The sequence below is a fragment of the Somniosus microcephalus genome, chromosome 11 (assembly GCF_052327205.1).
Source record: "Somniosus microcephalus isolate GS21.2 chromosome 11, FLI_Smic_1.0, whole genome shotgun sequence".
In the NCBI taxonomy this organism is placed as follows: Eukaryota; Metazoa; Chordata; class Chondrichthyes; order Squaliformes; family Somniosidae; genus Somniosus; species Somniosus microcephalus.
The window spans coordinates 230,890,037-230,917,725 of record NC_140997.1 but is presented as its reverse complement, the minus strand read 5'-3'; the positions used below and the strand labels follow the sequence as shown (position 1 = coordinate 230,917,725).

The 27,689-nt window shown below is 48.1% G+C and overlaps 1 protein-coding gene across 2 annotated transcripts in view; it reads right to left on the bottom strand.

The window, feature by feature from the left end:
• Positions 1-27,034, bottom strand: part of kbtbd12 (kelch repeat and BTB (POZ) domain containing 12) — a 50,352-nt gene extending 23,318 nt beyond the window's left edge. Inside the window, exons 1-3 of one of the 2 annotated variants that reach the window (XM_086002111.1) lie at positions 26,757-27,034; positions 12,927-14,141; positions 6,519-6,789 (exon numbers count right to left, since the gene is read on the bottom strand). In XM_086002111.1, coding sequence (XP_085858237.1) covers positions 6,519-6,789; positions 12,927-14,005 — 1,350 coding nt within the window. In that variant the 5' untranslated portion in view covers positions 14,006-14,141; positions 26,757-27,034. The remainder of the gene's footprint in view (positions 1-6,518; positions 6,790-12,926; positions 14,142-26,756) is intronic. The other variant, XM_086002112.1, reaches the window with a different exon arrangement.
• Positions 27,035-27,689: the final 655 nt, after the last annotated feature.

The following is a 27,689-nucleotide window of genomic DNA, read 5'->3' as shown; positions in this document are numbered from 1 at the left end:
GAAAGGTTGAGTAGGTTGGGCCTCTACTCATTGGAATTCAGAAGAATGAGAGGCGATCTTATCGAAACATATAAGATTGTGAGGGGGCTTGATCGGGTGGATGTGGGGAGGATATTTCCACTGATGGGCGAGACTAGAACTAGGGGGCATAATCTTAGAATAAGGGGCTGCCGTTTCAAAACTGAGATGAGGAGAAACTTCTTCACTCAGAGGGTAGTAAATCTATGGAATTTGCTACCTCAGAGAGCTGTGGAAGCTGCAACATTAAATAAATTTATAACGGAGATAGACAGTTTCCTAGCTGATAAGGGAATTAGGGGTTACGGGGAGCATTGTAGAAGCTGCGTTGGAAACTGTCGATTTTAAATTTGTCATCCCCGTGTTCACTTCCCCCCATGGCCTCGCCGCCCCACCTCCCCATCTCTCTAATCTCCTCCAGCCCTACAACCCTCCGAGAGCTCTGCGCTCCTCCAATTCTGGCCTCTTGCGCATCCCCGAATTCCTTCGCCCCACCATTGGCGGCCGTGCCTTCAGCTGCCTGGGCCCTAAGCTCTGGAATTCCCTCCCTAAACCTCTTCCCCTCGCTCTCCTCCTTTAAAACGCTCCTTAAAACCTACCTCTTTGACCAAGGTTTTGGTCACCTGCCCTAATATCTCACTATGTGGCTCCTGGTGAAATATTGTTTGATAACGTTCCTGTGAAGCGGCCTTGGGGCCTTATTATTTAAGAAAGGAGTGAGACAGGAAGCAGGAAACTATAGACTAGTTAGCCTAACATCTGTCGTTGGGAAAATGCTGGAGTCCTTCATTAAGGAAGCAGTAGCAGGGCATTTGCAAAATCATAATGCAGTCAAGCAGAGTCAGCATGGTTTCATGAAAGGGAAATCATGTTTAACAAATTTGCTGGAGTTCTTTGAGGATGTAACGAGCAGGGTGGACAAGGGTGAGCCAGTGGATGTGGTGTATTTGGATTTCCAGAAGGCATTCGATAAGGTGCCACATAAAAGGTTACTGCATAAGATAAGAGCTCACAGAGTTGGGGGTATTCACAAAGGAGGACACAAATAACCTCCCAGGAATATCGGCAAACATAGGGACTAATGAGAGGGAGGAGCTGACAGAAATTAGTATCTCTAGGGATATGGTGTTGGGTAAGTTGAGGGGACTGAAGGCCGACAAATCCCCGGGGCCTGATAAACTACATCCTAGGGTACTTAAGGAGGTGGCCCTGGAGATAGCAGATGCTCTAAGGATCATCTTCCGGAACTCCATTGACTCGGGAACAGTACCCGTGGATTGGAGGGTAGCTAATGTTACCCCAATATTTAAAAAGGGGGGTAGAGAGAAAGCAGGGAATTATAGACCAGTAAGCCTTACATCGGTTGTGGGCAAAATGCTAGAGTCCATTATTAAGGATAAAATAGCGGAGCACTTGACAAATGGGGAAAGGATCGGACAGAGTCAACATGGATTTACAAAGGGTAAATCGTGTTTGACTAATCTGCTGGAATTTTTTGAGGAAGTAACTGGTAAAATAGATGGGGGAGAGCCAGTGGATGTGGTGTACCTTGACTTCCAGAAAGCCTTCGATAAGGTTCCACACAAAAGATTGTCATGCAAAATTAAGGCTCATGGGATTGGGGGCAAAGTATTAACGTGGATAGAGAACTGGCTGGCGGATAGAAAACAGAGAGTTGGAATAAACGGCTCGTTTTCAGAGTGGCAGGCAGTGACCAGCGGGGTGCCGCAAGGATCTGTCCTGGGACCCCAGCTGTTCACAATATATATAAATGATCTGGATCAGGGAATTGGATGCAATATTTCCAAATTCGCTGACGACACTAAACTAGGAGGAGGGGTGGGCTCTGATGAGGATGTCAGGAGGCTACAGTGCGATTTGGACAGGTTGGGGGAATGGGCGGATACGTGGCAGATGCACTATAATGTGGATAAATGCGAGGTTATCCACTTTGGGGGTAAAAACAGGAGGGTAGATTATTATCTAAATGGCAATAGATTGGGAGATGGGGAAGTGCAGAGGGACCTGGGTGTTCTTGTGCACCAGTCACTGAAGGAGAGCATGCAGGTGCAACAGGCGATTAAGAAGGCAAATGGTATGTTGGCCTTCATATCAAGGGGGTTCGAGTATAGGAATAGGGATACCTTACTACAGCTGTACAAGGTGCTGGTGAGACCGCATCTGGAGTATTGTGTACAGTTTTGGTCGCCCCATCTGCGGAAGGATGTTCTTGCCATGGAAAGAGTGCAACGGCGATTCACCAGGCTGATACCTGGAATGGCGGGAATGACCTACGAAGAGAGATTAAATAGTTTGGGCTTGTACTCACTGGAGTTTAGAAGATTGAGAGGGGATCTCATCGAAACATATAAAATTATGGCAGGCCTGGACAGGCTGAATTCAGAGAGAATGTTTCCAATGGCCAGGGAGCACAGAACCAGGGGCCACAGTCTAAAAATAGCGGGCAAATCATTTAAAACAGAGATGAGGAAGAATTTCTTCACTCAAAGAGTGGTGAGCCTGTGGAATTCCCTGCCACAGAGGGCTGTGAAGGCTAATTCAATAAATATTTTCAAGAGAGAATTGGATATATTTCTGAAGGCTAAGGGGATTAAGGGTTACAGAGAAAAGGCGGGGACGGGGTACTGAACTGGTAAGATCAGCTATGATCTCAGACGAGGATCAGCCATGATCTCATTGAATGGCGGAGCAGGCTCGAAGGGCCGAATGGCCTACTCCTGTTCCTATCTCTATGTATGTTAATATATTAGCATGGATAGCGAATTGGCTAACTAACAGAAAGCAGAGAGTCGGGATAAATGGGTCATTTTCCGGTTGGCAAACGGTAACTAGTGAGGTGCCACAGGGATCGGTGCTGGGGCCTCAACTATTTACAATCTACATTAATGACTTGGATGAAGGGACCGAGTGTAATGTAGCCAAGTTTGCAGATGATACAAAGATGGGTGGGAAAGCAAGTTGTGCAGAGGGCTCAAAGAATCTGCAAAGGGCTATAGACAGGCTAAGTGAGTGGGCAAACATTTGGCAGATGGAGTATAATGTGGGACAGTGCGAGATTATCCTCTTTGGCAGGAAAAATAAAAAAGCAAATTATTATGTAAATGGAGAGAGATTACAAAATGCTACAGTTCAGAGGGACCTGGGGGTCCTTGTGCATGAAACACAAAGTTAGCATGCAGGTACAGCAAGTAATCAAAAAGGCAAATGGAATGTTGGCCTTTATTGCAAGGGGGTTGGAGTATAAAAGCAGGGAAGTCCTGCTACAACTGTACAGGGTATTGGTGAGACCACACCTGGAGTATTGCGTACAGTTTTGGTCTCCTTATTTAAGGAAGGATATACTTGCATTGGAGGCAGTTCAGAGAAGGTTCACTAGATTGATTCCGGCTACCGACCATCGAGCACATATACCAGAAACGCTGTTTACGGGGGTCACGGACCATCATCAAAGACCCTACCCACCCCAGCCACAGTCTGTTCACCCTCCTGCCATCTGGGAGACGCTACAGATGTATTCGCACCCGAACGACCAGATTTAGAAACAGCCTCTTTCCCAGGGCTGTCATCCTACTGAACTCCACAAATAAACTCTAAAGCCTGCACATCTGCCAATGCACTTTATTATGGTTATGTTTATGTTAATGTATTACAAGCCAAATGACTGTTGAATGTTTAAATGTCTTAATCTAATTGTACACTCTCGGGAGCCACAAGCCTACATTTCGTTGTACTGCACTTGTGCACTAACAATGACAATAAAAGTTGATTATGATTACGATTATGATGAAGGGGTTGTCTTATGAGGAAAGGTTGAGCAGGTTGGGCCTATACTCATTGGAGTTTAGAAGAATGAGAGGTGATCTTATTGAAACATATAGGGCTACAAATTGAGTATCGCCCCCTTTGGGGCGCTAACTACTTTTAGCACCCCCGCGACGGAAATTGAGTGGTAGCGCCCTAAGAGGAAAGCGGGGCACTACTGGAAGCGCCCTGCATCCTGCTTGAGGGCGCTGCGAGGGAATATCGCGGCGCAGCGCCATGTCGCGCCGTGGTATTGCAGGCCTTTCGCCCCTAAGAGGGCGCTAACGGGAGGCGCAAAGCAACCGAATATTTCTCCCCAATAAGATACTGAGGGGGCACGACAAGGTAGAGGCAGAGAGGATGTTTCCCCTCGTGGGGAAATCTAGAACTCGGGGGCATAGTTTCAGAATAAAGGGTCACCCTTTTAGAACTGAGATAAAGATGAATTTCTTCTCTCAGTGGGTTGTAAATCTGTGGAATTCTCTTCCCAAGAGAGCCCTGGAGGCTGGGTCATTAAATACATTTAAGGTAGAGATAGACAGATTTTTACAAGATAAGGGAGTGAAGGGTTATGGGGAGCGGGCGGGGAAGTGGCTTTGAGCCCAAGATCAGCCGTGATCTTATTGAATGGCGGAGCAGGCTCGAGGGGCCAAGTGGCCTATTCCTGCTCCTATTTTTAAGGAGACAGTAACAGGACATTTGGATAATCATAATTTAATAGGACAAAGTCAGCATGGTTTTATGAAGGGGAAGTCATGTTTGACAAATTTGCTGGAGTTCTTTGAGGAAGTAACATATAGGGTGGATAAAGGGGAACCAGTGGACGTAGTGTATTTAGACTTCCAAAAGGCATTTGACAAGGTGCCACACAAAAGATTATTGCTTAAGATAAAAAATCACGGGATTGGGGGTAATATTCTGGCATGGATAGAGGATTGGCTATCTAACAGAAGGCAGAGAGTTGGGATAAATGGTTCATTCTCAGACTGGCAATCAGTAACTAGTGGTGTTCCGCAGGGGTCAGTGCTGGGTCCCCAACTCTTTACAATCTATATTAACGATTTGGAGGAGGGGACCGAGTGTAACATATCAAAGTTTGCAGATGATACGAAGATGGGAGGGAAAGTAGTGAGTGAGGAGGACATAAAAAACCTGCAAGGGGACATCGACAGGCTAAGTAAGTGGGCAGAGATTTGGCAGATGGAATACAATACTGGAAAGTGTGAGGTTATGCACTTTGGCAGGAAAAATCGTAGAGCAAGTTATTATCTTAATGGCAGGAAACTGGAAAGTACTGAAGTACAAAGGGATCTGGGGGTCCTGGTGCACGAAACTCAAAAGGTTAGTATGCAGGTGCAGCAAGTGATTAAGAAGGCCAATGGAATGTTGGCTTTCATTGCTAGGGGGATAGAATATAAAAATAGGGAGGTATTGCTTCAGTTGTACAAGGTATTGTTGAGACCGCACCTGGAATACTGCGTACAGTTTTGGTGTCCATACTTAAGGACATACTTGCTCTCGAGTCAGTACAAAGAAGGTTCACTCGGTTAATCCTGGGGATGAGGGGATGGACATATGAGGAGAGGTTGAGTAGATTGGGACTCTACTCATTGGAGTTCAGAAGAATGAGAGGTGATCTTATTGAAACATATAAGATTGTGAAGGGGTCGGATCGGGTGGATGCGGGGAAGATGTTCCCGATGATGGGTGAAACTAGAACTAGGGGGCATAGTCTTAGAATAAGGGGCTGCTCTTTCAAAACTGAGATGAGGAGGAACTACTTCACTCAGAGGGTGGTAGGTCCATGGAATATGCTGCCCCAAAAAGCTGTAGAAGCTACATCATTACATAAATTTAAAACAGAAATAGACAGTTTCCTAGAAGTAAAGGGAATTAAGGATTACGGGGAGCGGGCAGGAATTTGGACATGAGTCTAGGTTCGGATCGGTCATGGCCCTGTGGGTAGCGGAGCGGGCCCAGGGGCCGTGTAGCCTGATCCTGCTCCTATTTCGTGTGTCTAATTCTGTTAGATTCAGGAGATGGTTCTGTGATAGTGGATTGGCGGTTAGGATCAGATCAGCCATGATCTTATTGAATGGCGGAGCAGGCTCGAGGGGCCGATTGGCCTACTCCTGCTCCTATTTCTTATGTTCTTATGTTATTATTATGTTAAAGGTGCTATATAAATGCAAGTAGAACCCCTTCAGAATTTTAAAGACCATTATCAGGTCACTTCTCAGTCTACTCTAAAGAGTGTCAGCAGGGTGTTCAACTCTGGAGATCATGACAGCTGAGCCCGATTACGTCCTTTCCCAAAATTGGCACCCACTCACCTTGCAGTAGGGGGTCCCTGCATAGGGATCTGGAGTGCGAAACCCCAGTTGATTTGTCATCTCCCTAGCCCAGGGCCACGAAGGTCACCTGTATCGGCCGCAGATGCTGGCTGGCCGAGATCAGCCAACTCAGATCAGACAGCGAATCGACCTTCTGGTCTGGACAGCTTAATACAGTAGCATCACACTGCAAGCAGGAGCTTTTTCCTTTCGATGTGAAATACCGCTAATCCGAACCTTACTCCAAATATCCCAAGGCGTTGGAAGGACGAGGAAGTGCGTCTGGGTAATGGTTAGAATATTTGCATGCTAAAGCAGCCAGCGGCATTCTACAAGCAGCTTAACCTGTGGTGTCCATCCGCCTAGCACGTAGATCTGGTTGCGGACTGCGACCGCGGCGTGACACGCCAATGGCAAGGGCAACGGCGCCATGCTCCTCCACTGGCCCGTCTCCAGGATGTACTTGTCGACGCAGTTTGTGATCGCGTACTGGCCCTTCAGCTTCATCTGGCCTCCGATGAGGTACAGGTTACCATGGGCCGTTCCCGCGGAGTAGAGTTCTCGGAAGGGGGCAGAGCAAAGCTGTTCCCAGTGTTGATTTCCTCGAACGTGGTACCTAAAGATAGAGGAAATAACTGTGGAGGGTTACTAACGCATCACTTCCGCCCCAGTGCATCCAGAGGCTGAATTTCAATGTAGATAAGTGTGAGATGGTGCATTTTGGTAAGAGGAATAAGGGGGCCACCTAATCCTTGGAAAATAAGGGGGAAAAATTGGGTATATCGCCCATTTTGGGGCACTAATGTCAGCCGGGCGCAAAGTTTAGCGCCCAGCGCTAATTATCGCCTCCGAGTGCAAAATTCGCCTCTTTCGCCCCCTGGAGGTGATTTGAGCGCTAAATCAAGCGCTACACCCCTCTCTTAAGGTGCTAACATCGGGGAGCGAGGTGCTACCTCAGAACGCTACCGAAGCTCAGGCGATGTCCGTTACCATGGAAGCCAGACAGACTGGCGCCATCCAGTTCTTAAAGGGGAGGGGCCATCTCGCTGGCCAGCCACTCCCTGCTCAGTAGTAGCCTTGAATCTCGGCCTGGAGTGACCTCGAAAGCAATTAGTGTTGGAAGCACTAATGGATCGGCCCAGGGAAAGAGCTCGGCGCTTAGGAGCCTCAAAAGTGGTGCCAAGGACCAAAAATCCTTAGGACAGCGTTAAATCTCTCCAGACGTCTCTCTCCCTCTCAACCTGCATGTACCAAAAATTTTGTCGTCAAGAAAAAGCAGGAAGCGCCCGCCTTTAAATAGCGCTCCCCCAGCCCCTGCCCGACTTGAAAACGTTCCCCTCTACCTGTCGTTCCTAGCGGTGCTACCGGGGCGATGCACACTCGGCTGACGTCACGATCCGAGGGCGCAGGATATCGTGGCGGTAGTGTTCAGCGCCGCCGCAAAATGACTGGTCAATTTCATGAGCGGCGCTAAAACCGCCGCACTCGGGCGCTAAGATCCTAGCGCCCCGTTAGCGTCCCCCGGAGGCGCTAACCAACCGAATTTTTCCCCTTAAGAGTCTAAATGGGGTAGAGGCGCAAAGGGATCTAGGGGGACAGATTCACAAATCATTAAAAGTAGCAACGCAGGTTAACAAAGCCATAAAAAGTGCGCGCAAAGTTATGTTAAACTTGTATAGAACCTTGGTCAGACCACACTTGGAGTACTGTGAACAGTTCTGGTCGCCATATTACAAAAGGGTTATAGAAGCACTGGAGAAAATGTAAAAATGATTTATAGGAAACTCTCGATTTACCGGCACCTAAATAACCGGAAATCTGTTAACCGGCAAAATTCAGGAGTAGGTTCAGGTAAGTTTTACTTCATATTAGTGGCCGTTCCTGGATCTGTGGCTGTGTAACTGGGGTTCCTGCACTTGTTGCTAAGCAACAGGGACGCTTGGTCTGTGGCCGGAGTTCCTGCACATGTTGCTAAGCAACAGGGAAGCCTGGATTTGTTGCTGTGTACGGAGCTCTCGTACCTTTTAACTATACCTCTCTGTAATCCGGACTTTTTGATAAACCGGCACCACGCCGGTCCCGTCGGTGCCGGATAATAAAGAGTTTCCTGTACAAAGATGATAACAGAACTGAGAGGGTACAAGACTGAACAGACTGGGGCTCTTTTCTATAGAAAAGAGAAGACTCAGGGGTGACTTGATAGAGGTCTTTAAAATTATGAAGGGGTTCGATAGGGTAGACGTAGAGAAGATGTTTCCCACTTGTGGGGGAAGAGTCCAAAAGTTGGGTCGTAAATATAAGATAGTCACCAATAATTCCAAAAGAGAATTCAAGAGAAATTTCCAGCATAGGCTGGTTGGGCCGAATGGCCTGTTTTTGTGCTTTAAATTCTATCTTATTGCACAAGCAATAAATCAGTGTTGAGTACAGTGTGGCCCACCACCCTGAACAGTGGCTGGGTTGAAGGACATTCCTTCAATTGGTCCAATGCGCTCCACCATCGCGTGGCAGAATGTGGGTCTGCTCCAACAGTCCCTACACTTCAAGAGTACCACCTGGCCAATTATTTGGGAGGAGATCAGGCATTTCCTCACAGGAACAGGAAGAAGCTCTCGGCCTCATTGCTTTCACCTCTCGGCCTCATTGCTTTCACCTCTACGAATCCTGGAGTAGCCTTGCCTCCTCTTAATGTTCCCTCGCCATCATCTCCCTAGACAGAAAGCAAGAAGACAGGGGACATTCTGCGGCTCGTGGGCTGTGATCGGAGAGCCAGAGACACCAACAACTTGCACTGGTATAGCACTCTGCATATCCATCCCAGGGCACTTTACAGACCAGAGGAACAGGAGTAGGCCGTTCAGCCCGTCATGCCTGTTCAATTAGATCATGGCTGATCTGCACCTCAACACCATTTTCCCACCATTGCTCCATACCCCTTAGAAAGAAAGACTTGCATTTCTATAGCGCCTTTCACGACCTCAGGAGGCCCCAAAGTGCTTAACAGCCAATGAAGTACTTTTGAAGTTGCAATGTAGGAAACGCGGCAGCCAATTTGCACACAGCAAGCTCCCACAAACAGCAATGTGATAATGACCAGAGATCATCTGTTTCAGTGATGTTGGTTGAGGGATAAATATTGGCCAGGACACCGGGGAGAACTCCCCTGCTCCTCTTCGAAATAGTGGCCGTGGGATCTTTTACGTCCACCTGAGAGAGCAGACGGGGCCTCGGTTTAATGTCTCATCCGAAACAATACCCTTACCTAACAAAAATCTATCGACCGCAAGTCTTGAAAGCTCCAATTGTCCCCCAGCATCCACAGGCTTTTGGGGGAAGAGTGTTCCAGATTTCTACTAGATCAAAGAGTAAATTGGCCAACGAGCGGAAGGGAAAGGAATACGCAGAATGGAATTAAGGGAGAGCCAAAAGAGCAGTTGAAGAGACAGGTTTTCAGTAGGGAATGAAAACAGAAAATGCTGGAAACACTCAGCAGGTCAGGCAGCGTTGGTGGAGAGAGGAACGGAGTCAACGTTTCAGGTCGATGACCCTTCGTCATTTCAGGGACTTCCAGAGGGTGGGGGTGTGGTGGCTGAAAGAGTGGCCACCATTGGTGGGACCAAGAGGGTGAAGGACGAGGAGTAGAACTGTGTCCGTGGAGCGAAGGGTGCGAGCCGGCACATAGGCCTGAAGGAGGTCACCGGGGTAGGATGGGGCGAGTTGCGCAAAGGCCGAGTGGATCACAGGTGAGGGAATGGAGCCCTGAGTGACTCCAGCGAGTACAATTGCAGTATAGTGTCAGCTGTGGCTTAGTGGTAGCATCTAATCCAGGCTGACATTTCAGTGCAGTACTGATGCCGTCTTTTGGATGAGAGGTCAAACCTCTCAGGTGGACGTAAAAGATCCCATGGCCACTATTTCGAAGAAGAGCAGGGGAGTTCTCCCCAGTGTCCTGGCCAATGTTTATCCCTCAATCAACATCACTAAAACAGATTATCTGGTCATTGTCACATTGTTGTTTGTGGGATCTTGCTGTGTGCTAATTGGCTGCTGCGTTTCCTACATTACAACAGTGACTACACTTCAAAAAGCACTTCATTGTCTGTAAAGCGCTTTGGGGTGTCCTGAGGTTGTGAAAGGCGCTATATAAATGCAAGTTCTTTCTTTCTATGCGCACAGTGCCTGATTTTGATTTTTGGACTTGACGTATAAGATCCCTAGTTGTTGTGATCTGGAATGCGCTGCCTGAAAGGGCGGTGGAAACAGATTCAATAGTAACGTTCAAAAGGGAATTGGATAAATACTTGAACAGGAAACATTTGCAGGGCTTTGGGGAAAGAGCAGGGGGGAGTGGGACTAGAAACATAGAAACTAGGAGCAGGAGTAGGCCGTTCGGCCCTTCGAGCCTGCTCCGCCATTCAACGAGATCATGGCTGATCATCCAAACCCTAGCACCCGGTCCCTACACCGACAGCCATCCCGCCCAAGCCCTATCCCCGTAACCCCACGTATTTAATCCCCCCTAACACTAAGGGCCAATTTTTTGTCATGGCCAATCAACCTAACCCACACATCTTTGGACTGTGGGAGGAAACCGGAGCACCCGGAGAAAACCCACGCAAACACGGGGAGAATGTGCAAACTCCACACAGACAGTCACCCGAGGCCGGATTTGAACCCGGGTCCCTGGCGCTGTGAGGTAACAGTGCTAACCACTATGCCACCGTGCTGCCCACAGGGCTAATTGGAGAGCTCTTTCAAAGAGCCGGCACAGGCACGATGGGCCAAATGGCCTCCTTCCGTGCTGTGTGATTCGATGATCTCGAAATATGTAAATCCAAAGAGGAAGTGGGTTTATGTTACGTATGAAGCATTTCTCCTGTTGGCAGCACGATTTTAGTTTACAGTAAGGGGAACGCCAAACCTCAGAGCAAGTGCCCATTTCCCTCTTGTTCCTCGAGGTGCTGACTCAGACTGACACGAGCCACTGGCTGGGTACTTCACCCGCGTGACCATCCTTCACAGGGATAATTGATATGCAAGCATTGCGCGTCAAGATCTGCTGATAAGCTCATGTATCCATATCGAGTGGGGGAGGGTAATTTTAAAACGAATCTGCGGAAACGATATTTCAGTGAGCGATTCGCCGATCGGTGGAACAGGCTCCCTACGGAGACGGTGGGAGCAGTTAGCATCGATTCATTCAAATGCAAAAGAGAGAGATTTCTTTCAGAAAATAACATTTTGGGACACAGTAATTTGAATGAGTAATTTGAGATGTGAGATGTGGTGAGTGTAGCGAGCTCGGGAGGAGCGGGTGACTTTGGTCCTGTGGTTCCCAAAGCTCTCCACCACTGGGGGTTTTCCTCGCCTCGTGTCTGGGTCTGTTGTAGACTCACTGATTGAGGTTGATCGCTGTGACTAGTCAACAGCTCCATTATCGTTGGATCATGGGACTACATGTGATATTAAAAAAGAAAACTTTGCATATACATAGATAGACTTGCATTTCTATCGCGCCTTTCACAACCTCAGGACATCCCAAAGCACTTTACAGCCAATTAAGTGCTTTTTGAAGCGTAGTCACTGTTGTAATGTAGGAAACGCGGCGGCCAATTTGCGCACAGCAAGCTCCCACAAACAGCAATGTGATAATGACCAGATCATCTGTTTTAGTGATGTTGATTGAGGGATAAATATTGGCCAGGACAGCGGGGAGAACTCCCCTGCTCCTCTTTGAAATAGTGCCCTGGGATCTTTTACGTCCACCTGAGAGGGCAGGTGGAGCAGTTTAATGTCTCATCAGAAAGACGGCACCAGTGATATTGCAGCCCTGCCTCCGTACTGCTTAGAACAGAAGGTTCCCAAACTTTACTGGTGTACCCGCTTCCAGATCTACCAGCTGCCCACGAACCCCTACCAGTAGTCAGGTTTAATATTTATTTATTTATTTTAAAATTCGTTTTTATGGGATCTGGACGTCGCTGGTGAGGCCAGCATTTATTGCCCATCCCTAGTTGCCCTCGAGAAGGTGGTGGTGAGCCACCCTCTTGAACCACTGCAGTCCGTGTGGGGAAGGTGCTCCCACAGTGCTGTTAGGGAGGGAGTTCCAGGATTTTGACCCAGCGACGATGAAGGAACGCCTGTTCAGTCTTTTCTGATAGTTATAACCTCTCAGTTCTGGTATCATTGAGTAGATTGGGCCGATACTCTCTGGAGTTTAGAAGAATGAGAGGTGATCTCATTGAAACATACAAGATTCTGAGGGGGATTGACAGGGTAGATGCTGAGCGGTTGTTTCCCCCTGGCTGGAGAGTCTAGAACTAGGGGGCAGAGTCTCAGGATAAGGGGACGGACATTTAAGACTGAGATGAGGAGAAATGTCTTCACTCAGAGGGTTGTGAGTCTTTGGAATTCTCTACCCCAGAGGGCTGTGGATGCTGAGTCGTTGAGTATATTCAAGGCTGAAATCGAAAAAATTTTGGACTCTAGGGGCATCAAGGGATAAGGGGATTGAGCGGGAAAGTAGAATTGAGGTCGAAGATCAGCCATGACCTTATTGAACGGTGGAGCAGGCTCAAGGGGCCGCATGGCCTACTCCTGCTCCTAATTCTTATGTTCTTATCATTCCTGTCAATCTATTTTGCCCCTTCTCCAGTGCCTCTATATCCCTTTTGTAATATGGAGACCACAATATTCTTACGAATGCTGGGTGTCCCTAACCCCCAGAAAAGAAATTGCACAAACGGTACCCACCTCACTATCTCCACGTTCTTCATCTTTTGCCTCGATAGTTTAGTCACTCCTGCTTCACCAGTTAAAATAATGTCATTATTCTCAGTCACAACTCCAGTGCAGATATATCCCAAAGCTTCACCACATCTTGGTGACACAATGTAATAAGACTTCTTAGTTGTGGGTGCATAACAATAGTTGGCTTCAGTATAACTGCTGTGTCTTGACTTTATTCCTTGACCATTGTTACCAATGCAGAGGAGGAGATCAGTATTCTCCATCCCGTATCGTAGACTGAGAGACGGATGTTGCTGTGCCTTATGGATGGTGTCTAGAGCAACCTGAATCATGTTGTAGCATTCTGCGTTGCTAAGGAGGACGATGCTCCTTTTAAGGGTCTCCTTCAGGAAGGTAGGACTGATGAGCACCAACCTCACCTGCCTCAAGAGTTCCACAAGGTGTACTGCCCGCGACGTCCGGTCATGATTCACCCATCGAAGGACCAAATCCAAGATGCTTTCCTCCCGTGAGATATTGAGATCATCGGAGCAGACCAAGGGGAGCAACTGATGTTCTTCTATCTCCAGGACCTCCTCCTGCAAACAAACCTCTGCAAAGTGCCGATGGAGGTACTTACTTGCTTGATCAGACAGGTCCTCGGCTGCAAGTTGCTTTGCAAAGTAATAAACCCCTAGGCAGTTTGAGGCATCCATGCGGTCCATCATGTACTTCTGGCAAGCCATGAAAGTGGCTTCCATTTGGAGAAAATAGGCCGTCGTGGCCACTCCTTGGACATTCGAGTTGGTGAGGCACAGGTCCGAATTGTACATGTAGTTTAGGATAGTAGCCATGCTCTCTGATTGCACGTCATGCAATGCAACTTCTCTCTGACTGCATTCTGCCAGGCCACACGTGAACATTGCTTTGAAGTACGGGCTGAACGCAGCCAGCAGAAGCCGGTGACACGGGAACTTGGACCCTTGCGCCACGAGCACAACGTCAGTCAGCTCATCTGAGTCTTTCATTTTATTGATGTGGTGAAGCAAATTCAAGCTGTGTTTGACTCTGATGGTGTTATCACAATCCATGGCTGCCATCATCTATTTCCCACTGTTTTAGAAGAAAGTATCAAAAGGTTGGGTTTTATTTAAAGTTATCTTCACTATCACTTGATCAGAGTGAGTTTGTACAGTGCCTCAATTTGTACAGCCCATGAAAGTTGTGAACCCTTCTCTTCTGTAAACAGAACAGATAAATAAGCGTCAACCAGAATTTACTGTTATCTCTTCCACCACTTAAGAAATAAAGAGGGAAAAATTCAGTATCGCCCCGCTTGGGGCGCCATTATCGGCCGTGCGCAAAGTTTAGCACCTGGCGCTAATTATCGCCTCTGACGGCAAACTTGGCTTTTATCGCCCCTGGAGGTGATTGGAGCGCTAAATTAGGCGCTACACACCTGTCTTAAGGCGCTAAGGCCGAGGAGCGAGGCGCTACCTCAGAGCGCTGGCGAAGCAAGGAAGGGCAAATCAAAATGAACCTGCAAAGTGCTGCTCAGTACCCAAAACCCCTTCACACAGCGTTGAATCTCTCCAGAAGACTCTCTCTCACTCTCTCAGAATGCGTGGTGCAAAAATGTCACCAACAAAAAAAGGCAGGAAGCGGTCGCCTTTAAATAGCGCTCCCCCAGTCCCTTTCTGACAGCAAAACACTCCCCTCAATCTGTCGTTGCTAGCGGCAGGCGGTAAGGCAGGGGGCGCCACTCAATATCCGGTCCAGGGCACTACCGGGGCGTTGCACGCTCGACTGACGTCACGATCTGCCGGCGCAGGAGATCGTGGCGGTAGTGTTTAGCGCCGCCGCAAAATGTCTAGTTAATTTCGTGAGTGGCGCAAACATTGCCGCGCCCGGGCGCTAGTTGCTTTGCGCCCCATTAGCGCCCTCTTAAGGCGCTAACGGGAGGTGCAAACAACTGAATTTTTCCCCCAAATACTTGCATTAACTTAACAGGAGGAGGCCACTCAGCCCCTCGAGCCTGTTCCGGCGTTTGCTGATTTCACTCCTGAATGGTCTGTCCTCATAATTTAACCCTTTTTAGCCCCCGGTATCATTCTGGTGAATCTGCGCTGCTCCCCCTCCGAGGCCAGTAGCTCCTTCCCAAGGTGCGGGGCCCGGAACTGAACGCAGTGACTCCAGACGTGGTCTGACCAAAGCTCCGTACATCTGAAGCATCGCTGCCTCCGCTTGGTATTCTAGCCGCCTTGAGATAAAGGCCACATTCCATTTGCCTTTTCCACTGCTTGTTGTACCTGCCCACTAAACTTTGAGTGATTTGCGCACATGGACACTCGAACCTCTTTGCTCCTCTACAGTTCCTCCTTGTCTCTCGCCATTTACAAGACATCCCGATTCATCACACTTCTCCACGCTGCCCTCCATTTGCCACAGTTTTGCCCACTCACTTAATCTGTCTGTGGCCCTTTGCAACTTCCTGCTCCCCATCTGTGCAACTTACTGTGCCTCCCAACTTAAGCGTCACCTGCAAACTTGGATATAGGACTCGCTATTCCTTCATCCAAGTGGTTGCTAAATATGGTGATAGGCTGAGGCCTCAGTACAGATCCCCGAGGAACACCACTCGTCACATCCCGCCAATTAGAGTAGAAACTCTTTATCCCTACTCCCTGGCTCCTATCTCTCAACCAATTTCCCCAAAAATGCTGTAAGAAATACAGGAAACTCTTTTTTATCCGGTACCGACAGGACCGGCGTGGTGCTAGTTGATCAAAAAGTCCGGAGAGGTATACTTACTAAGGTACGAGAGCCCCGTACACGGCCACAGATCCAGGCATCCCTGTTGCAATGGCAACAGGTGCAGGAACCCCGGTTACATGGCCACTAATATGAAGTAAAACTTACCTAAACCTACTCCTGAATTTTGCCGGTTAACAGAGATTTCCGGTTATTTAGGTGCCGGTAAATCGAGAGTTTCCTGTACTGGCATTTATATAGCACCTTTCACGACCACCGGACGTCCCAAAGCACTTTACAGCCAATGAGATACTTTTTGAAGTGTAGTCACTGTTGTAATGTAGGAAACGTGGCAGCCAATTTGCGCACAGCAAGATCCCACAAACAGCAATGTGATAATGACCAGATCATCTGTTTTAGATGTTGATTGAGGGATAAATATTGGCCCCAGGACACCGGGGAGAACTCCCCTCTGCTCTTCTTTGAAATAGCACCCGCCTGAGAGAGCAGACGGGGCTTCGGTTTTAACGTATCATCTGAAAGACGGCACCTCCGACAGTGCGGCGCTCCCTCAGCACTGCCCTGGAGTGTCAGCCTAGATTTTTGTGCTCAAGTCTCTGGAGTGGGACTTGAACCCACAACCTTCTGACTCCAAGGCGAGAGAGGGTGCTACCCACTGAGCCACGGCTGGCACTACGACAATGCTGCCATGGACAGATGCATCGGCGACAGGTAGACTGGCGAGGATGAGGTCAAGTAGGTTTTTCCCTCGTGTTATCTCCAATTCCATGCGCTTTTATTTCTGTGAATAATCACTTGTGCGGAACCTTATCAGAGTCCCTCTGGAAGTCCACAATGATAACATTGATAGACACACTCCCCTCGCCACCACGTTGGTGAACTCCTCAAAAAATTCAACTCAATTAGTCTGACATGACTTACCCTTCACAAATCCATGCTGACTCTCTCTCTGATCAGCTCAAATTTGTCCAAGTGCTCACTCACTCTGTCTCCGATAATAGTAATTGCCCCACAACGGACAGGTCTGTAATCCCTTTATCATTCTAAAGGCCTCCATCAGATCACCCCCTCAACCTTCTAAACTTAAGGGAATACAAATCAGGTTTACGCAACCTTTTAAGCATCACTAAATGCCCTGAGGGAAACTCCACTCAATCACGTCGAGCTGTGGAGATGGTGGTTGCTGGGACCCAAAGTAAAGCACTTAAACGGGATAGAGCCCAGACCCAGAAACAGCCCGTCCTGATCGCAAAGCAAGCCATCTGTAATCGGGGTTTTAAAAATCAGTTTCTTTGGAAAAAAAATACACATTCGGGGTGTTATTTTTACACGGGGGAATGAAGGCGATATTGAGCCTTATCATGCAGCATTCAGTTAATCCGCCAGTCATTTCTGAAGGACACGGAGAGGTAGTTCAAGCAAAGTAACACAGAGAATTAAAGCAAGATCTGCGCTTGTCATAGTCTCATTACGTTTAAAAGAATTAACATTTAATTCTTTAAGAAAAATACATAAACTAAGAAAGAACTTGCATTTATATAGCGCCTTTCACAACCTCAGGATGTTCCATAGAAAAATAGGAGCAGGAGTAGGTCATTCGGCCCTTCGAGCCTGCTCCGCCATTCAATATGATCATGGCTGATCTTCTATCTCAATACCATATACCCACTCTCCCCATACCCCTTGATGCCTTTTGTGTCTAGAAATCTATCTATCTCCTTCTTAAATATATTCAGTGATTTGGCCTCCACAGCCTTCTGTGGTAGAGAATTCCACAGGTTCACCACCCTGAGTGAAGAAATTTCTCCTCATCTCAGTCCTAAATGTCCTACCCCGTATCCTGAGACCTCTCATTCTAGACCCCTCAGCCAGGGGAAGCATCCAGTCTGTCTAGCCCTGTCAGAAAGTGCTTTACAGCCAATTAAGTACTATTTAAGTGTAGTCACTGTTGCAATGTAGAAAACATGCTAGTCAATTTGAGCACAGCAAGCTCCCACAAACAGCAATGCGATAATGACCAGACAATCTGTTTTTAGTGATGTTGATTGAGGGATAATTATTGGCCAGGACACCAGGGATAACTCCCCTGCTCTTCTTCAAAATAGTGCCGTAGGATCTTTTACCGCCACCTGAGAGAGCAGACGGGGGCCTCGGTTTAACGTCTCATCCAAAAGACGGCACCTCAGACAGTGCAGCACTCCCTCAGTACTGCACTGGGAGCGTCAGCCTAGCATTATGTGCTCAAGTTTCTGGAGTGGGACTTGAACCCACAACCTTTTGACTCAGGCGAGAGAGAGAAAATGAGTAATTAAGCCCATCCAGCTCATTATGGTATCCAGCTCCTCTTTCAGAACCTGTTCTGTCTTTCATACTCAAAACCGACATCTTTCTATTCTTTGCTGAATTGGCAATTGATTCAGCTTCAGTGTGTAGCTGGACAACAAGTAAAGGGTGGTAGAAGTTTGGAACTCGCTTCCGTAAACAGCTGGATGATGCTGGGTCAATTGTTAATTTTAAATCTGAGGTTGATAGATTTTTGTTAACCAAAGGTATTAAGGGATATGGGGCAAAGACACAAGAACATAAGAAATAGGAGCAGGAGTAGGCCATTCGGCCCTTCGAGCCTGCTCTGCCATTCAATGAGATCATGGCTGATCTTCTGCCTCAACTCCATTCACCGGCCCTATCGCCATATCCCTTGATGCCCTTACTAGTCAGAAATCTATCGACTTCTGTTTTGAATATACTCAATGACTGAGCCTCCACAGCCCTCTGGGGTAGAGAATTCCAAAGATTCACCACCCTCTGAGTGAAGAAATTTCTCCTCATCTCAGTCCTGAATGGTCCACCCTTTATCCTGAGGCTGTGGCCCCTGGTTCTAGACTCCCCAGCCAAGGGAAACATTCTCCCAGCATCCACCCTATCAAGCCCTGTAATAATTTTGTATGCTTCAATGAGATCCCCTCTCATTCTTCTGAATTCAAGAGAATACAGGCCTAGTTTACTCAATCTCTTCTCATACGACAGTCCCGCCATCCCAAAAATCAATCTCGTGAACCTTCATTGCACTCCCTCTGAAAATCCAGATACACCACATCCACCGGTTCCCCTTTGTCTACTCCACTAGTTACATGGCAAGTGTATCCTTCCTTAGGTAAGGAGACCAAAATTGTACACAGTACTCCAGGTGTGGTCTCACCAAGGCTCTATATAATTGGAGTAAGACTTCTTTACTCCTGTACTCAAATCCTCTTGTAATGAAGGCCAGCATACCATTTGCCTTTCTAATGGCTTGCTGCACCTGCACATTCACTTTCAGCGACTCATGTACAAGGACACCCAGGTCCCTTTGAGCATCTGCATTCCCCAATCTTTCACCATTTAGGAAATACTCTGTCTTTCTGTTTTTCTACCAAAGTGGATAACTTCACATTTGTCCACATTATTTTCCATCTGCCATGTTCTCGCCCACTCACTGAGCCTGTCGAGATCCCCTTGAAGCCTCTTCACATCCTCTTCACAACTGACACTGCCACCTAGCTTTGTATCATCAGCAAATTTGGAAATGTTACATTTAGTCCCCTCATCCAAATCATTGATATAGATTGTGAATAGCTGGGGCCCAAGCACCGATCCTTGTGGTACCCCACTAGTCACAGCCTGTCATCCTGAAAAAGACCCGTTTATCCCTACCCTTTGTTTTCTGTCTGTTAACCAATTCTCAATCCATGCTAGTATATTACCCCCAATTCCATGTGCCCTAATTTTGTTCACCAACCTCTTGTGTGGGACCTTATCGAAGGCCTTCTGAAAATCCAGATACACCACATCTACCAGTTCCTCTTTGTCTACTTCACTAGTTACATCCTCAAAGAACTTCAATAGGTTTGTTAAACAGGATTTCCCTTTCACAAATCCATGTTGACTCTGCCCAATCTTACTATTAGTTTCTAAGTGCCCAGTTATTGCATCCTTTATAATAGATTCCAGCATTTTCCCAACTACTGATGTGAGGCTAACAGGTCTGTAGTTCCCCATTTTCTCTCTCCCTCCTTTCTTAAATAGCGGGGTTACATTTGCTACCCTCCAATCTGCAGGAACCGGTCCAGAATCTATAGAATTTTGGAAGATGACAACCAATGCGTCCACTATCCCAATGTCCACCTCTTTCAAAACCCTAGGATGTAGGTCATCCGGTCCTTGGGATTTATCGACTTTTAGTCCCATTCATTTTGCTAGTACAGGTAGACTATCCTTTATCCGAACTTCCGAAAACCTCTATAAACCGAAAGTTTTTTCGTTCAGCGTAAGTCGTGCGCACGACCCCGACCCCCGCCGACCCCCACCCCCGACCCCCCGCCGACCCCGACCCCCGCCGACCCCGACACCCCGCTGTCCCCCCGCCGACCCCGACCCCCGCCGACCCCCACCCCCGACCCCCACCCCCGACCCCCCGCCCGACCCCCACCCCCGCCCCCCCGCCCGACCCCCCCGACCCCCGCCGACCCCCACCCCAACCCCCGACCCCCGCCCCCACCCCCCCACCCCCACCGACCCCCACCCCCGACAAATTTCCCAGTCTTATAAAATACCTACTGAAATCCGAAATTTTCCGAAAACCGAAACACGGCTGGTCCCGAGGTTTTCGGATAAAGGATAGTCTACCTGTACTGTTTTTTTACTAATAATAATTTCTTTAAAGTTCCTCATTCTTGCCACACCCTTGGTTTTCTCGTATTTCTGGGAGGTTTTTTGTGTCTTCCTCCGTGAAGACAGAAACAAATATTTATTTAATTTCTCTGCCATTTCCTCATTCCCCATTATAAATTCTCCCGTCTCTGACTGTAAAGGACCTACATTCACCTTCGCCAGTCTTTTCCTTTTCACATACCTATAGAAGCTCTTACAATCCGTTTTTATAAGGTGGGTGGATGGAGTTAGGTCACAAATCAGCCATGATCTCATTGAATGGGGGAACAGGCTCGAGGTTGTTCTAGAGACTCCTAGCCATGGTGAAGCGTTTTACCAAAAAAAAACAATCTTCTAGCAGACTGACGTAAGAAAACTACTAGGCACTTGGTCTAAGCGTTAAACAAAGCTTTAATCAACTGTTTTACAACATGGAGGTCTAGTTGTGTCCTTCACTAGTTCCTGTTAAGAATGTCCCTGCGCAAGCTGGGCCCGTGCCCGAGTATTTATACTCTCCCTGGACAGCGCCACCCGCAGGCTGCTCAGCATCACTTCACAAGTCTTTCTTTCATGAATGACTGATTCATGTCAAAGACTCCATCCTTTCTCTCATGTTCTTATAACAGCTTTGAGAAACTAAGAAATAGGAGCAGGAGTAGGCCACACGGCCCCTTGAAGTGTCCTGACCTTTCAGTTACTGATTGACTTGCCGTGGACTTCCGATGTTCCCAGTCAGCAGTGCCCATGTATTAAAATGCAATTCTTAGTGCATATTTTTTATTCGTTCGTGGGATGCGGGCGTCGCTGGCAAGGCCAGCATTTATTGCCCTTGTCCTTCTAGGTGGAAGAGGTCGCGGGTTTGGGAGGTGTTGTCGAAGAAGTCTTGGCGAGTTGCTGCAGTGCATCTTGTAGATGGTACACACTGCAGCCACGGTGCGCTGGTGGTGGAGGGAGTGAATGTTTAAGGTGGTGGATGGGGTGCCAATCAAGCGGGCTGGATGGTGTCGAGCTTCTTGAGTGTTGTTGGAGCTGCACTCATCCAGGCAGGTGGAGGGTATTGTATTTACTTTGAAAATCCTATGACTGTAACTATTATACACGTGTGTAATTACTTTACATTCCATAATTCACTTTTACTAATGTATGAAAGCTCCATCCAGCCACAATGTCTACGACAGTTTCAAGTAACCTAAACATTAAATAAAGAACAGGCTTGAAAATGTATCTCAGCGTGAGTGATGCATAATAGAATTTCAGTATTGATTTACGGTCCTCTGTCATTTCTAATGCACTTAACACAAAAGGCAAAGATTAAAATCTACTCAAGGTGATCCCACGTCTTACGTCCTACTTTAGTCACTAAGCTTTCAGCACCCTTTTCCTTTCAAATTATTATTTTATGCAAAAGCCAAAACATGGAGCGCTGGGTTCAGTTCTGGGCCCCGCCCCTCAGGAAGGATACACTGGCCTCGGAGTGGGAGCAGCGCAGATTCACCAGAATGATACCGGGGCTAAAAGGGTTAAATTACGAGGACAGGTTGCACAGACTAGGGTTGCATTCCCTTGAGCATAGAAGATTAAGGGGGTGATCTAATTGAGGTGTATAAGATGATTGAAGGATTCGATCGGGTGGATAGAGAGAAACTATTTCCTCCGGTGGGGGGAGTCCACAACAAGGGGGCAGAACCTTAAAATTAGAGCCAGGCCGTTCAGGGGTGATGTGAGTGGGCACTTCTTCACACAAAGGGTAGTTGGAGGTGCTGTCTATCAGATGAGACTGTAGGAATCGATAGATCCCTAACTGAAGCACTGAGGTCGAGTCAGTCCGATAATAAAACGAAGTTTAATAGAAACTAGAGAACAAACAAGCAGGAGAAATAATCAACAGGTCTTTTCTGGTGCTGGTTTCACGAGGTCTGAGTTGGGAACCTCCCACTCTCTGACGTCATTACGTTTCTGCCGTTCGGGGCGTCACGTGACCAACGTGATGATGTCATCACGCTGATTCTGGGGCTTATCCAGAACGGCTATTTACATACAGTAAACATACATAGGTGCTGTAGCACTCTGTTAAAGGCAGTTATACATTTATACAGGAGTCCGTTGGTGGCTTTGCCACATGCGCCCCCCCAGAAGTGTCTTTAACCTCAAAAGTCAATCGCAGAGGAGGCCAGACAAGCCTGTCCGAACGACTCCGATATTCCCGGAATCGCCAACTGCCATCGTAGACGCGAAACCGACCTCGGGGTCATTCTTCCGTTCACGCAATCGGTGCTGCTGCTTCCTCGGTGCAGTTGGCGCGAAATTGCATGGGTGTCGGCAGCATCTGGCTTTTGGACTGAAACGGGTATGGTAGTAGCAGAGGCCGGTTGGTGGAGGCGCCAAGGTGGGATTCTTCGGGACGGGACGCTTCGAGGTGGCACAGTACTGCTGCATCACCGCATAAATGGTGTCAGCTTCGGCCGCGAGCGCTACACCGTCCGTAGCCTCCGACCTGGCGAGGGCTGCTTGCACCTGCTCGGGGAGCTGGCTCAGAAACAGTTCCCAAAACAGAAAACACTGCGGCTCAGACCCAAGGAGCGTGAGCATCTGGCTCATCGACTCAGACGGCTTAGCGTCGCCTAACCCGGGCAGTGTGAGTAAACGTCGCGCGCGCTCCGCTTTCGTGAGGCCGAAAACCTGCATATGTCGTGCCTTAAGCGTATCATACTTGTTATCCACGGGCGGGGTCTCCAGCAGACTGATGATCCGTGCAGCCGTCGAGCTGTCCAGTGCGGAGACCACGTAAAGATAACGGGCCTGATCCAGCACGATGTTCCGAAGCTGGAACTGAGCCTCCGCTTGGACGAACCAGGAGGCCGCCTGTTGTTCCCAAAATTGAGGGAGCTTCAAAGTCGCTGCATTAACATCCATCGTTTTGTTCTGCGTGTCCTCCGCGAAAATCGTCTGCGAAGTCTCGGGGTCACCAATGTAGGAATCGATAGATCCCTAACTGAAGCACTGAGGTCGAGTCAGTCCGATAATAAAACGAAGTTTAATAGAAACTAGAGAACAAACAGTTGCATGCAGGAGAAATAATCAACAGTTCTTTTCTGGTGCTGGTTTCACGAGGTCTGAGTTGGGAACCTCCCACTCTCTGACGTCATGACGTCATCACGTTTCCCGCCGTTCGGGGCGTCACGTGACCAACGTGATGACATCATCGCGCTGATTCTGGGGTTTATCCAGAACGGCTATTTACATACAGTAAACAAACATAGGTGCTGTAGCACTCTGTTAAAGGCAGTTATACATTTATACAGGAGTCCGTTGGTGGCTTTGCCACAAGACAATGAATCCTAGATCCTGTCGGACTGTTCCAGTGGTTTAGGTGAACACCAAAGATCCTACGGCGCTATTTCAATAAGAGTCTTGACCAACATTCCTCCCTCAACCAACACCACAATAAACGGATTAACTGATCATTCATCTCATTTGTGGGATGTTCAAAGAATCATACAACAATAACAACAACTTGCATTTATATAAGAACATAAGAATTAGGAGCAGGAGTCGGCCATACGGCCCCTCAAACCTGCTCCGTCATTCAGTAAGATCATGGCTGATCTTTGACCTCAACTCCACTTTCCTGCCTGATCTCCATATCCCTTGATTCCCCTAGAGTCCAAAAATCTATCGATCTCAGTCTTGAATATACTCGACGACTGAGCATCCACAGCCCTCTGGGGTAGAAAATTCCAAAGATTCACAACCCTCTGAGTGAAGAAATTTTGCCCCATCTCAGTCCTAAATGGCCGACCCCTTATCCTGAGACTATGACCCCCTAGTTCTAAACTTTCCAGCCAGGAGAAGAGTCTTTAGTGCCTTTGACATAGTAAAACATTCCAATGCGTTTCACCAAGGCACACAAGGAGATATTGGGGCAGATGACCAAAAACTTGGTCAAAGAGGTAGGGCTTAAGGAGCATCTTAAAGGAGGAGAGAGAAGTAGAGAGGTGGAGAGTTTTAGGGAGGGAATTCCGGATCTTAGGGCCTAGACAGCTGAAGGCACGGCCGCCAATGGTGGAGCGATTAAAATCGGGGATGCTCAAGAGGCCAGAATTAGAGCAGTGCAGAGATCTGAGTGTTGTAGGACTGGAGGAGATTACAGAGATAGGGAGGGGCGAGGCCATGGAGGGATTTGAAAACAAGGATGAGAATTTTAAAACTGAGGCGTTGCCGGACCAGGAGCCAGTGTAGGTCAGCGAGCACAGGGGTGATGGGTGAACAAGACTTGGTGCGAGTTAGGACACGGGGCAGTGAGCACAGGGGTGATGGGTGAACAAGACTTGGTGCGAGTTAGGACACGGGCAGCTGAGTGTTGGATGAGTTCAGGTTTATGGAGGGTGGAAGATGTGAGGTCGGCCAGTACAGCACTGGAATAGTCGAGTCTCAAGGTAACAAAAGCATGGATGAGGGTTTCAGCAGCAGATGAGCTGAGGCAGGGGCGGAGATGGGAGATGTACAGAGATGGAAGTAGGAATCATAGGCCTAGAAATTCATTAAGGCGCCGGCAGCTTTGCGGCCAGTTACCGCCTAAAGAGGGCTTCTGCGCCAAAAAGGAGTTTGCGCTCAGCGCAGCGGTAATGGCGGCGGTAGCCGTTAGCGCTGCGCCGGCACCGATGACGTCATCGGTGTGCGCAGTGCCCCTGTTCCGCCCCGATACCGGCCCGACCCCCATATTTAGTTGCGGCCGCCTCTTCCGCAGCGGCCGCAAACAGCGACCAGAAAACGGGGCCGTACTGTAGCCTTAGTGGGGCGCTTTAAGGTGGAGGTGCGGCCGGCCGCCTGCCCGCACCTCCTTCCCCGGCCCCCTCCACCCCCCCCCCCCGCGGCATTGCCGGCTGCTTTCCGCAAACCCGGCACTTCCCCACGGTGCCGGGCTCATTTGCCGGCACTATCCAGCGGCGATCTCCCCGTGGCAGGCACCTCCCCCTTAAGAGAAGGAGGAGGCCTGCAGTACCGCAGCCTGCCGCTCCGCAGCGGGTGGCGCAGCGGCGCCTAGAGCGCTGAAATTCAGTTTCAGCGCCCCAAGCGGGGGCGGGCACACCCTGGAATAGCGCCCGGTTCCGACTTGGGGCGCAAAAACTGAATATCTGACGGTCGCAACTGGCTCCGCGCCCAGCGCTAACTTTTGGGCGCTAGCCAGCTGGCGGGGCCATAGTGAATTTCTAGGCCATAGACTCTTAAAGGAGGCTATTCGGCCCATTATTCTTGTGCTGGTTCTTTGAAAGAACTATCCAATTAGTCTCACTGCCCTGCTCTTTCCCCATAGCCCTGCAATTTTTTTTAACTTTTCAAGTATTTATCCAATACCCTTTTCAAAGTTACTATTGAATCTGCTTCTATCAACCTTTCAGGCAGCGCGTTCCCGATCATAACAACTCGCTGCGTAAAATAAATTCTCCTTCTTTCCCCTTTGGTGCTTCGATAGATGTTGTTGGCTCAGAATAGCTGCCACTTTTGCTCTTATTAAAAAGTCACTGCAACTTTAAAGGTAACTTGCTAAGTGAAGCACTTTGAACAGTTTTTTGTGTGATTCGGCAGCGTACAAACCACCCATTTCTAGTCATTTAACTATTTCTTATTAACTCTGAGCTGGTCCCAATCTGAAACCAGTACCGAGGCCCCTTAAATTTCTAACATAAAGCATTCTTTAGTAGGAAAGCGCACTAAGAGCATAAGAACATAAGAAATAGGAGCAGGAATAGGCCACTTGGCCCCTCGAGCCTGCTCCGCCATTCAATAAGATCACGGCTGATCTTGGGCTCAAAGCCACTTCCCTGCCAGCTCCCTATAACCCTTCACTCCCTTATCTTGTAAAAATCTGTCTATCTCCGCCTTAAATGTATTTAATGACCCAGCCTCCACGGCTCTCTGGGGCAGAGAATTCCACAGATTTACGACCCTCAGAGAAGAAATTCCTCCTCATCTCAGTTCTAAAAGGGCGACCCTTTATTCTAAAACTGTGCCCCCGCGTTCTAGATTTCCCCACAAGGGGAAACCTCTCTGCATCTACCTTGTCGAGCCCCCTCAGTATCTTATATGTTTCAAGAAGGTCGCCTCTCATTCTTCTAAACTCCAATGAGTATAGGCCCAGCCGGCTCAACCTTTCCTCATAAATCAACCCCTTCATCATGCGCACTGCAGGCATACAGTCTGTGTTTGCCAGCCCACGTGAGCCACATGCCTGAGTGACTTTAGCATTAAAAATAGACCCTGGATATCAACACCACTGCTGAGCTTCTGGAAAAAAAGTAAGACTTTATTTACAGGGGAAATCTTCAAAGTAATGTAAAAAAGCAGCAGGCTCCCTTTCAATAATTAACTTATTTTAGGTAACAGCCCACTTACCTCCAACACAATCTCCTTAATACCCTTCACGGGGCATCCAGAACTGTGGCAAACCTGTTGCAACACTCAATCCAGGTACTGCATGAGGAGAGGTTTTTGCAGAAAGAGAGAGAGCTGCTATCTAACTTTACAATATTTTTAGTCTGAATACTTCAGAATTTAAATTCTTTACAACAAGATATATTTTTTAAAAATTTGCATCCTGGAAACTTGTCTTTTTCTTGTTTTTTTAAACTCCTGTTCACCTCCACTCCCCCTGCCTTCATGGAACAGGCTCATTGTTCCCGCCCTCCCCGCGTTTTTATTGGTCTTAGGAAACGTCACTCAGCTATACTGTCTTGCTATTGGTCTACACCGCTGTCAATCAGATGCACCGACGGGGTGCCTGGTGGGAGTTGTAGTTTCCGACGACAGTGCTGCAGTTTGACAGATCCTCAAAGTCGACGGACCCATGGGAAGAATTGTTATTAATGATTGATTTTTGTCCCTTAATTATGCCAAAGTTTTAATAGAGACAATACCATGGTTCCCATTTTTTCTTCTAAATAGTAGGCAATATGGTAAATAAATGAACATAGGAACAGGAGTAAAAGGAAGATTTGCATTTATATAGCACCTTTCATGACCTCAGGACCTCCTAAAGCGCTTTACAGCCAATGAAGTACTATTTTGAAGTGTAGTCACTGTTGTAATGCAGGAAACGCAGCAGCCAATTTGCACACAGCAAGCTCCCACAAGCAGCAATGTGACAATGACCAGATAACCTGTTTTAGTGATGTTGATTGAGGGATAAATATTGGTCAGGTCACTGGAGATAACTCTCCTGCTCTTCTTCGAAACAGTGCCATGGGATCTTTTACGTCCACCTGAGAGAGCAGCCGGGGCCTCGGAAGTTGTAGTCCCGCCTCCTGTGTGGAGTTTGCACATTCTCCC